This window comes from Echinococcus granulosus (assembly GCF_000524195.1).
Source record: "Echinococcus granulosus chromosome Unknown EG_S00019, whole genome shotgun sequence".
In the NCBI taxonomy this organism is placed as follows: Eukaryota; Metazoa; Platyhelminthes; class Cestoda; order Cyclophyllidea; family Taeniidae; genus Echinococcus; species Echinococcus granulosus.
In genome coordinates this window covers 433,655-446,194 of record NW_020170399.1, presented here as the reverse complement: position 1 = coordinate 446,194, position 12,540 = coordinate 433,655, and the positions used below count along the sequence as shown (strand labels likewise).

At 43.2% G+C, this 12,540-nt stretch overlaps 1 protein-coding gene across 1 annotated transcript; it reads left to right on the top strand. All coding sequences in view use genetic code 11, as the record gives it.

The window, feature by feature from the left end:
• Positions 1–520: 520 nt before the first annotated feature.
• On the top strand, positions 521–12,535 carry EGR_03583 (hypothetical protein; the record flags this gene model as incomplete). The annotated part of the gene is made up of 19 exons (XM_024492832.1): positions 521–611; positions 644–840; positions 878–1,411; positions 1,476–1,766; positions 1,839–2,384; positions 2,424–2,753; positions 2,789–3,066; positions 3,821–3,992; positions 4,323–4,641; positions 6,653–6,726; positions 6,921–7,292; positions 7,494–7,593; positions 8,191–8,507; positions 9,025–9,393; positions 10,257–10,417; positions 11,028–11,122; positions 11,193–11,286; positions 12,181–12,342; positions 12,463–12,535. 19 exons carry the CDS (start codon positions 521–523, stop codon positions 12,533–12,535), a joined length of 4,575 nt encoding a protein of 1,524 aa, XP_024352715.1.
• Between the last annotated feature and the right edge of the window lie 5 nt (positions 12,536–12,540).

Here is a 12,540-nt window from a genome sequence, read left to right as displayed (position 1 = left end):
TGAGCAGTTTCTTTTTTATCGTGACATTGTAGCTTACGAAATTTCTGGTTATAATGATAATGAGCATTTGTTATTTTACTCTGTCCCAAATTAGTAATAACTACTCTTCTTTTATGGTGGCAAGAAGAGTCAAGGTCATGCTCTAAGTCATTTGGAATGCGGATTCCTCTTTTCCGCGCACCGTCTCTCTTCAATTTGAGATAGAAATGAATGTATATGAGTTGTCCAAAGCGACGTCAGGCCTATCTACCGATCGAGCACTGCGGAAGTTGTATCAACAATTGCAGAGTATTCGATTTCATAATGAAATTTATGCCAAATTACATTGGAGAGACTATCGCCAATTTATACCCATTCCATATCCACTTGCATATGTGCTGACCGTCCTTTTATTTGCTGTAGTGGTAGTAATTTTAAGCTGCAAAATGCCTACTCATATACCGTAAGTGTGTTTTTGCAGCAGGTTCCCTTCAGTATAATCTGGAACGCCTTCTCGGTGGTCCTTTTGGTTTCCGCAAGCATGTGTACAATCATAGCAAGTATTAAGCGTTTGGAATCACATTTCGCCGTCACCGTAACTGAGGTAGAGAAAATAGTAGAAGATATTAACTGTAACTTGATGTTTTGACTGATTGTATTACAGATATGAGAACTCATGATCTTCCTAGGATATATGCGCCATTATATTTACCCCATTCCCTGAGCTACAATCTTCAAATGACCTATCGGGATGGAAATCTTGCAAACGTTCCTGTGAGTCTTTTGGTCGAGGGCGATATAATCAATTTGCGACCTGGTCAAACAATTGGTTGTGACTGTATTCTAGTGACTGAAGCGCCTGTAAGTTTTTTTTCGCCCAGACTCATTTCTCTTTTAGGATGAAGGTTCAGTGAGATATAGTGCCGGTGATATTTTTTTACCTCACCTCGCAAAAGACCTCACCAATCGAAGCCCTTACCCTTCGATGCATTTGGTAGACAACTCCCACCTAGCAGTCGTCACTGCTTCACCAGTCATTGAACAGATTAAAAACATCCTGAAGCAGAAGGCCCATAATAAAAAAACCCAGATACAAAGCACATCATCGTTTGTATTCCTCAGAGGTTCTGTATTCTGTTCACTCATGATGGCGTCAGTCACCTTTATCCTTGGAATCATAATTTCGTCCATAAGAGTCTTCGTGCACAATCGCTTGATGCTGATATCGGTCGGTACTATGTGGGCTGTTACAATGAGTGCTTTTCTTCTTATCACTGCAATCAGTCTATTTGCTCCACTTATATGGATTCTAACTCTTGGAATGAGTGTCGCCCACCTTCGTAAGTACGCGAGGTCCTGTGGACTCACAAACAGAAAAATGAATTCGTCCTCCACTCGTGGCCTTTCATTGCTGCGAAATTTGGTGAAAACTGTAAGCCTTGTTTTGTGCCTATCACTCCTTGTGCCTTTCATCCTGATATCCCATTCCGCTTCAGGTTCTCGTTCAGCCTGATTCGCGTATGGAGCAGCTACTGTTACACCTCGGTCGAATCAGTAGAATGTGTTTTGTAGATAAAAAGGGGATAATAAGTCTTCCAATTCCTACACCAGAGAAACTCTTCTTCTTTCGTGAGCGCCAAAACCGACATCGTAAAGCAATGCGCACGCGTTCTCTTGGCCCCAACCCCATTCCCCCATCAAATGAATTTCTTGCTCCTCCACCACCCACCTCGAGCTCTTTCGGCACATCCAGAAGCCCTATTAAGGCGCGAAACATCATTTCCTGCGTGAGTTTTTACCTCTCGTCATTCATACTTTTCAATCCAAAAATAGTCATTGACATCTACTGTTGATTTTAGCATGCCGTCGAAAGCCGCTTCTGGAGATCGCGGGGCCCACGCAGCTCCCTTCTAAACGACCCATGTGTTCCAGAAATCCTCAATATCAACTCTCCGCCCGATTATCTTTACAAGCCTCACTTCGAATCTCCAAAATGGGGTAGATATTTGGACTGCCTCAAGCCGATCGGCCTCAATCTCCTGCTAAACAACTGTCAACCCCTGACTCGCGAGCACTACGCGGCTTTTGCGGACCACCTCACGCGAATAACAGCCGTCAGTCAGCAGTACTTTGCAAAAGACGGATCTCAAAGCAAGGCTGAGGCAGTTGCGGTAGTGAATAATCGCTGTCTTTGTGGTCTCGCCTACCATATGGGCTTTCGATCTTCTGTGCTGCAACATTACTCCCTTGCGGCCAGTTTAGGCATCTATAAGGCGATAGAAAAGACCGATAACTGCTTAATTCGACCCAAATCTGGCGCATTCAACAGCGGACAGAAGGAAAACTTGCTGTATTTCCGAAGTCAGGCTCTTCGAATACAGGAGGCTTATGCTTCAGTACCCAAGGTAATATGAAAGCTATTAAGCGTAAGTCTGTGCCCCTAGGATAACTCGACTGAGCCCATACCTGTACCTTACTGCTTCTGCACAATCTACCGCGAAGCTGTGAGTTGTGGGTATCACGTGATGACCCAGGGTTCTGGCGACTTGGTCACAGCCCTGTGCACCAATTTTTGGAATGGTCGTGAACTTCTATCTCTCATGGACTCTGAACGCAGCAAAATGCTCGATTTCTATAACCTGAATGTCTCTACAAGCTACTGTTTGGCTTTTGCCTACATGCCGCTCTTGCAGTCAACTCCCCTGGTGCAAGACAATCGGCCAGATGGTGATCGTGCTAATCGGGCGCCCTTCCCCGTCCTCAAATTGCCCGTGGTAGGTGATCACTATTCTCTCCACTGTTCCTATAGAACTTCGAGTTAAGAAGCCGACTGACCACACGACCCTCCTCAACATCCACAGTCCGCCCCACTGATGTGCTCTTTGATTCTCTTGAGTCTGTCCAACACTATCCGAAACGGCGGCTTACTAGAAACGCGTTTCCCCCCAACCCCTCAATCGCGGGTAGTTCGGGTGAGGGGCCTCGGAAGGTCAGTAATATCGATAAGAAGCAGAAACTGAGAACCAGACTCCCCCGAGTAGCTTTCAGCTGTGGGTCCTTGCCTCGCCTGGCCTGTCAAACCAACAGGTGCGCTAACACTTCCATGGTTAAACAGTATGCAGGGATGGTAGCCTCGGCATATTTCCTTAGCTTAAGTGTTATCCTCAATTTGGTAATTTAGCACACTCAGAACCACCACATCCCTTATTACTCCGGTAGCTGTCGTACCAAGCTCAAATGTCCTCTTCCTTGCGTGTAAGTGTATGTCCTTCAATCGAGTCAAGTGTTTATGCAAACATTGGTGCTGCTCATGTAAACATCATGGGTCCGTCTGAACACTTGTTACTGTGATTCACTCAGTGGGAATTATTTTGTTAAATGGTCACCTAATATACAATGTGTTTAGTGTGTGAATCAAGAGTTCATTCAGATCATGACAGGAGCAGAAGTGTCACAGATTCATTCGTTCTTTTGTTTCGGCCTAACAGAGGATCAGTGTTTTTGGCATGAATTGCTTTGAGCATTTATGTGCAATTTGCTCCGAAATAGTTTATCGGATGGGTGTGCTAAGGGCTTAGAATGTGCAGTATCTACTCCTAGCCGAACTTGAAGTTTCTATTAACTATTTATCTCTAGTCTTGCCTTCATCCCTATTTCCTCCACTGCCCTCGCTCACCTTCCATGCTCGGGAAATGCATGGTCCCCGTTATACGCTTAAATTGCTAAAAAATGTTACAATGGTTGGTATCTAGGGGAGGTTACTAGTCCCCTCTCCTGCATTTCGGCATTTCGTAATGACCTTTGGTCTATTCTTCATTCACCTCTGCCTCCCGCAATACAGTTCGACAAGCACAGCCTCCGAATTCCCCGCTGATTCAGCCGCTCTACAGGACGCTTTCAGTAAGCAAATCTTCCTCGGAATGGTAAGTCTGCAGTACCAGGCGATGCCGGGCATTGTCGAGACTATTCGCAAACTAAACCAGGCCTGCATCCGCTTCGTGCACTTCTCTCAGGTGTGTTCTCTTCAGTCCGTTCGAGGTTTATATTTCCTCCATCTCGTTTTATCTCTTTTATGCATAAATTGTTGCTCGTATCTTTCGCCACTACTTATTTCTGAGTGAATCATTTGACTATTACTTGTTACCTTCTCTCTTTAACTAAAGTTATTGTCCTTATTTTTTATCTGTGAGCTCTGAGCGAAGGGTTAGCCCATTACCTCGTGTGGCGCTCGTCCCGTTCTTGTGGAAAAAATTCAGCTGTTTAGGTTACTCAACTCCCTGTTAAAAATTATGTTTAACGAATTCACTACGGCTTTATTCACAGCGTTCACTTTACTCCAAAAGGTTCACAAGAATCTGACACTTCGTACTCAATTATATCATAACACGAAGCCTTATGAGGTTGTGTTCAGTGAGAGGAGTCAGAAGTTGAGTCGAGAGCTTTCTCTTCCACAGGACAACCAGCTGCGCAGTCGGGTGTTCGCGGAGCGATTGGGCCTGGAGGCGGACTGGAACTGCCACATATCGCTGGCGGATCCGCCACCGGAAGTCAGTCGGACAACTTCACAGGGCACCCGCACTGGACACCTTACCTCTGTCCCATCTCGCACCTCTTCTATTGGTACTGGTCTGTTGCGAAGGCCAAATGTCTCGCTCGGCCACGGTGGGTGTCCTCCTGCCTTCCCCGCACTTATTGCTAATGTCGACCATCAAGTGGTCTTTTGTGCTTAATTGCACTTGTTCTTTTTGTTTGAACTAAGGATGGTTTTTCCTCCTTTAAGAAACCTGTCCATTTAATTTGCAAATGACTCAGCTTGTCCATGCCTGATTGTGAATTTGGTTTTATGAGGTGTTCTCGGTTGTAAACAATGCATAATGCGTTATAGTCATTTCAGTAGAGGTAAAGCATGGTGCTGTGTTAGAAACTGCATGTTATACCGGAAGAACATGATCTCTAATTTGGCACGTGACTGCCAGCTTTGAATAGGTGAATGCCGTCCCGAATTTTTTCTGGGCTCTTACGTCATATATGCATGAGGAAAAGTTAGCCAGATTTGACAATAAAAAGGAGAATAAGCATAAGTGTTAACATGTTTGAACAATAAAAATTTGGGCTGAAGTTGTTAATTTTCAAGTTAAGTTCCAATTATGCTTACTTTATTTAGTCGGTAGTCTGCAGCGAAGCTACTTATATCATTCTACAACTTTTTTCCCCTACAAAATCTTTTCGGCTTCAAAAACGTAGCATTTGCGTCTTTGTATTAAGTAACTTTAGCAGAACTTTATGGTTATAAATTTAATTCATTATCAAGATACTATGCTTCTATGTATTGATAGTTCACCCCTATAACCCCTCACCGATTTCTGCTCCTTGGGTTTACTGCTAGATGGGGCATTTCCAATGACGTTTACAAAATCGTTCTTATCATTTCTTCCCCCTATTATGACTCCATTTTTACTTTCGGTTCATGTAATCACCTGTCAGGTCATTCCCAGGACAATTTCTGAGTTATCACTATGTGCACATGTGTAATCCCCACATAACTTCCTTGTTTTTTCACCTTAAAGACATCGCGCAATGCCTTAGCGCTTGAAGTCACTATTTTCTTGAAGAATTGGAGCCGGTTGTTTTGCATCTTTGTCTATTCGAAAGTAAACCCAAGGTTTGTCGTCAATTAGTGGCGTGTCGGAGGAGATAATTTGCACGACTTGTTCTTGAAGTTATGCTAAAAGTCCTCATTATTTCACTTTACCCCGCTCTAAGGTAGGAATTTATCGTTCTACTATCACTGAAACGCCAACAAAATTGAGCTCCTCAATTGCCCAGCCATGACCAAAGCCTATGGCTGCAGTGCTGCTCACTTGATATGGTTTCACTCATGTTTTTTGTTTATTGTTGCTATTGTTTTGCGTTAAATTTCATAATTGCCTTGTTTACTTACCAATTGCTCTTTGTTTAACGGAAATGCTTAATCATGCGTTCATGTGGCCATGCGAATGTCAAAAAAACGTGCTTTTATCAACACCTGTAAATACACCATAAAAGGTAAATGCGCCAACTAGTGTCTGTGCCTGAGCATGTTGATAAAGTGACCGAACCCTGACTTTTTTGTAATGTTTATCATGTTCTAAGCTTGAAAAACATCAGTTTGGTTCCATCATCCCTATCCTAACTCCAAGTTAGTTTAGATTTGCTCATTTTGAGGCCAAGATGAGAGTTACTAAATTGTCCTCTTTAAAGCCTGCCTGGATATGAATATAGACTTTCGCTGTAAATGTTGTTTCAGGATCTTTAATTCCGACAAAGTCATGTACAGCCAGATCAGGATATCTGCCCTTGCGTCCGTTAGCTGGAGAGCTGAGATCCAGGCGACAATCATCCCTACTTATTTTATTTATGCTGTAATTATTAGTAATATATAGTGTCTCTATGACCTGTTAGATAATAGGGAGAACTCGACAAGAGTGTAAATTGAGGAGTATCATAGAATCTTCGGTGAATCCACCTCCGCAACGTAAGAGCAAAATGTTCTCCTGGGACTTTAGTGATCCCCAGCACAAAACATTGATTTAACGTTACTTTTGGAGCAATATTTGTTGATTCGTGTCAACGTGTGTGGAAGTGAATGCGATGTGAGGATACTTTTTCACTTTTTTGTTTTTGTACTCTTTAGGCGGAGTCGCGGTTCTTAAGCAGCCCTATTCTCTCAGCTCGCCAAACGTGGCTCGTGTAGGTGTTCAAATTAAGGTAAGCCTTCACATTTTAATGAGCTTGTGGTTGGTAGTTCTCTTGCCTCACCACATTGAGTACTTCCCCTAAGGTAAAAAGTGCATTCCAATTCAAGATCTAGAATCATCGGGGTTTCGGTTGACGCCTCAATGGGGTGTGTAGTGAACTACGAGTTGTGATAGTTGGAACGCTCATTTGTTTCTTTTGAATAGAAGCGATCGGTGGTGGCAGAGCCCGTGGTGGCGGAGGCCGTGTCCAATTCCTCCATGCCTTTGGTGGGGGGTGAAGATGGTGACATGGCCACTAGCGGCCTCTGGATAGGTTTTGATATGGACACGGAGGTCTCAGATGATCGGGTTCAGTGGTCTCCTCCAAATGCCAGCACGAAGGCTTCTAACGCCTCGTTGAACATCGTTCCCGAAGAGGCGAGAAAGTCATTTGCCTTCGAAGACTCCGTTTTTTTAAGCTCCTCCTCCTCATCATCATCATCCGATGTCAAATCCGTCGACGCTGATTCGCAAGAGGGATTGAAAGACCATCCACAGCTCGAGGAAGATGCTTACAACTATGTCTTTGCTAACAAGGTGAGCCCTTGAATTCAGAAATAAAACGCATTAAATAGTAAAATTGACGTCCAGGGTGCAATAATTTGATCATCTGCATCAATTCAGTATTCAAAGTGATCCGCTTTTTCCCAACAGCAAGAAGTGCTACTTTACTTAGGGTTAGAGTGTCTGAAAACTAAGCCCTGCATATTTTTTTCCGTTTCTTTTTTTATCTTTTAGTCCAGGTTACCTTCCGGCATCAGAAATATTCGGTCTCACCTGGAGAATGTTGACAATGTGCCTCTCAAAGTTTCCCTCTTCACTGACTGCACACCATCAGGTAAGCACAATGGAATCTCAAGAATGCTTGGCTCTCTTTTTTGTGATTTCATTCCATTCCCTGGCGTTGGATTGATTATCATTACCCATAGGGAAGGTAAAAGTGGTTGAGGTTAACAAAGAGGTAGAGAAACGGTAAGTGGATTCCCTTTCTTCGATTATTAGGCAGAAAATTTGAAGACCAGAAAACGAACTTCTCTGCTCTAGTGTAACACCACAGCTTTATATTTAAGAGCAAAACATTTGTATTACCTGAACATTGAACACCGTCAGCATTAATGCGAACCTTTGACGTAATTTGAATACGTAGTAGAGGCGTTATTCAAAACCTTATTTGTTGAACCCAGGGAGGAACTACTGGCGTCTTAATTGAGTTTTGGAAATTTCTGAAGGTGTGCATCGTAGAGTGGGAGGCTCTGATGATGTGAAGAGGGCATACATTGCTGAATAACTATTAACTGAGAATTTGTTTCCAAAGCAACCAAATAGATATTATGGCGACTTAGATCTCCTTAATTTACAAAAATACATTGATATATTATTTTGCATGGTTTTTGAACAAAATCATAGGGTTGATAACGTGTTTTTTTCGTTGCAGCCGTTGGTGAGATGATTGGAATAATGCAGGAGTATGGCGAGACGGTGTGTGTGGTGGGGAGTTGTCTGTCAATGACGAATGCGGAGCTCTTCTGTCGCGGTGACACCGCGATCGCCCTCTTCCCCCTCCTGCCACGTGTCTGTGGCCACGAGCCCATAGCACCAGTCGTAGGGGCGAAAGAGTTGAATACAGGCGACATGACGGACTGCGCCAGTTTGCCCCTCCTCAATCTCGCGGGGCGCCTCGTTGCTCTTGGTGCCGCCCTCATCTCTCGTGCCTCTCTTGCCGACTTTGATATTCTTCAGCTCGTCTCGCAGGTTTCTCTTGCAGTTCACTGTTAGGCTATTTTACAACCTCCGCATCTGTTTATTACTGTTTGTCTAGATCATTCCACCTTGCTCATAGATGTATATTCCATTGTGTATTTTAAAACCACTACCACTTGGATACCAAGGCTCCCTACAACTACAGGAAAGTTGATTACTCAATTTTGAAAATGCTGAACTAATCTCTTAATGTCTACCCTATTTCATTTGAAGTTGAATGCTAAAGAGGGTTAATATCGAAACTGCTGAGTCATTGGACGAACTAACTTTACCACCATCCAATTCCAGGTGCTTGAAGTCAAGCATCTACCTCTTTGTCCTGTTGGAAGGCAAATATTAGACAAATTACTTCTCCTCTGGAGCAGATAACTCCTGCTCCCCCTTTTTTGCACGTGTTTCTCCGAGTAGAATTGTTATTCTGGTTAGATAGATTTACAAGCTCACTACAAAGTGTGGAATGCCCTCCTTGCCGATTCGAAGGGTATTACCGTTGTGGTTCCCCTTGTAGGCTCATGCCTCAGTCAACAACATCCACCTCTGTATAACCTTTGCCATTGCCTCCTCCTTCGCCGCCGCACTTTTCTACCTCCTTTCACTCGCCTTTCTGCCAGCCTTTCCAGTACAATTTGGTCCGATGGGCTCCACCCAACCGCCTGACACTTTAGTGTGGCTTCCACCCGTCCTATTGGGCGCCACTGGACCAATGGAAGCAGCTGGTGGTGCGGTTGTGGGCCATATCGCCATTGGTGGACAGGTGCTGTGGCTTACTGTGGCCGTTATTCCATGCCTCGCCACTAGCATTTTCGGCAGAACCGTGGAAAGAAACCACCCCCTTCAGCAACCACCCGTGAAACGCAATGAAATGTTTAGTCGTGAAGTACGGGGATTGATTTCGTTATAAATGGGTGCACAGTTGAATTAATCGCAATCGTTATTTGTTATAAAGCTAATTATTCATGCCCCAAAACCATCCAAATAGGTTTAACTTCTTTATTTAGTTCTAATTTATCTTTCAGAATCTGTTATAAAAGCCAGCATTCTAAAACTGATCTTTGAAGTATCTCTGCTTCTTTTTCGCTTCCCATTTTAATGGCAGAAGTGGCATTTGATTTGACATTGATTGAGTGAGGATTTTGTGGCTTATGCAAAGTCAATCTGGATTGCAGTGTTAAACTTTGAGTCAACCGACCCTCTCGGCATGCAGTGCTTCCACGCAGACTTGTTATTCCATCATCCCCCATTCTGCACTTTTTGAACTTGTACAAATTTAAAAATACAAATTTCCCAATTTTTACTAATATGAAATGATATATAGGTGTTTTCATAGCCATTTTTCAAGATTTGATGATCACATTTTACTTTTGTACTTTCTTTGACGTCCAATTAAGGCACTAAAATCGACTTAGGCCTGATTTATTTTTCATGGTACAGGGATTATTCTGTCATTCGGATATGGACCTTAAAGTCACCGACTCGCTGTGTGATGAAGTAACATTGTTTGTTGGATCGGTTTGCTGTGCTGCTGGAAGATCCATGCCTCGTTTTATTAATGAGTTATATGAAAGGTATGGAAAGTAAATATGACACGCACAGACCTTTTAAATAATTCGAACTTATATGGGAATCACATCTCAACCACGCCATTTAATCATATTTTCGTAAGAGTAGAAGCAGTAGCATTAACATGGAGGGAGAATTGTCTGATTACGAAAGAACCTTAGCCTCTTCCTTCCATTTCAGCGAATACTTCGACTACTGTGGGTGACTGCAGCGCGCTTTCTTCCCTCCGTGGTGATATGCTGGGCCGTGAGTCTTATCCAAACCTTCATCACCTGCCCCACATACATTGACCACCGTCTCGTCTGCCTACCGCACTCCCTTCTCAACCCAGTCTACGCGAAGTAAGTTCTTGATCCGAACTCCTTGAATACATCTTTCATCCCTCTCATGCCTTTTCTGATCTTCCACATTAATCCCACTCAAAAGCGACATTAGGGTAACAAGGTTGGGAATTTGTGATAGCTTGAAGAGTGCTATTTTTTGCATTTTTAGGTAGATTTGATGTTAAATGATCTTTCTTAATACCTAATAGACTTACCCAAACTTGTTTATTATCACTTTAGCATTCAGCCACTTTTTATTGTGGAATTTAAATAATGTATTGGAAAGCCAGTGGCTCTTTGTGAAATGTGGCTCTAGAAGGTTGAAACTCACCCTGCTTCTTTTGTATTGCTCTTTCTAATAAATCATCAAATGCACAATGGACCTGTTTCCTCATATTTTGCTTCACGAGCTTTTGCATACTCTTCTACAATATCGTTGAATGTTGTTTCACGCAAAATTTTCCCAAGCTCACGTCGACGACCTAATCGAAAATTCGCAAACCAACTCTACCGCGATTGTTGTTGAAACTGGAACTGATGTCAATGTAGGTCGTAGGGGGAAATTAGAAGAGGGGATTTTTAACACAATATCAAATAATTTAATCCTTCCCCATTTTTATTATCTTAGTGTATCTTTAGCCAAGCTTCCTGAATACGCGACAGTTCTACTGAATGTGACTATTTCACAGGAAATACCCTTTTTCCTTCTCGTCACCTACCTAGGTGAGTTTACGCTTGTCGCCTAGCCCTTCCAAATTCGCCTGCATTACATTCCTTTCTACTGTGTTTTTAGTGCTCATATCATTCAGTTACGCAAACTCGGGTCAATGGATTCACCACTGGCGGATTAGTACAAACCTGCCATGGCTTATTTTGTCCGTAATCATGTGGGTCAGGTTCTACTCTTGCATATTTTGTGAAGGCTTTGTGATCGTCACAGTCAAATGTCACCCACCGTTGAACAAAAATTGTTTGACCCAACTCAGTTAATACCTTCCAATTTCGATTTACACTGCCGTAATTTTTTTTGCATTTGGATATCATCAAACCGTGCATTGGGCATGATCACCTGCCTATGCTGCACTTGTGAAACAATTGTTTCTGATATAGTTTGGTAATCGTTTAATTCTGCATGGATTAATTATTTATTAGTTGTTTTGACCATTTGAAAATTAGCTTACTGATAGGGTTTGAAGTTGGAAGGTGTGAGGTCAGTGAGATTTCTCAACTGGTGCAGTTTATAGACCGCTTTCAAAACCTGAACGTAGACGAGGTCTGTCGTGACGTTCAACCCCATTTTTGGACGTGAACTCGGCTAAAATTCCGAACCAGGTGTCTGGATTGAATATCTGCGCTTTTTAAAGTGACTTGCTGAGCCATTTTGTGGACGTCGTAGCAGAGCGTTCCTCAGAACGCTGCAACCCCAAGGGAAGCGTAATCGGTTCTGCCCACAATTGTGCAATCATTTTCAGGCGCCAACTAGTCTACGAAATTGTCCGGCCTGGTAATTAATGTTGGCTTCGTAGACTCATAGAAGCTCGCAACAGAAGTAGCATGATGCAAACGCGTTGAAATGTAGTTCAGTAGTCAATAGAGCACCTTTCTGTTAGGTAATTACTAGGTGCTTCCTTGCCTGATTTTTGTTTCCAGATTCCCTGTATACGACCAACCATCCGTGATAAGTTTTTGCACTCAGTAACCTAATAACTACATTCACTCCTTAACCCACCAACCGCACGTAGTGGGAGCGACATAACAGTTTCATCACCACTCCTTTCTAGATTACTAGCTCACACAATTTACCTTGCCATCATTCTTCTCTGCAATGACAAAGTCCTAACTGGTGAGCAACATCGCTATTTGCTGGTCACACTGGCCTGTGGCCTTCTCTGGTGCCCGATTCTGCTTCTCGTGAACGAAATCATTAACTGGAAGGAACGCGCGTACGTCCCACGCTACTACCACATTATAAGTAGACAAGTCGTTCATAGACGCTTACCACATGGAGGCAGTTACGTTACCCCACGCCAACACGCAGTCAGAAAGCCTCCCTTGTCTTTCAGGATCACCAACGCGGAGGACCGATTCGCTAAACTATTTTTCGACACCAAACTGGGAATGTACTCCCCTGTCTAGCTAGG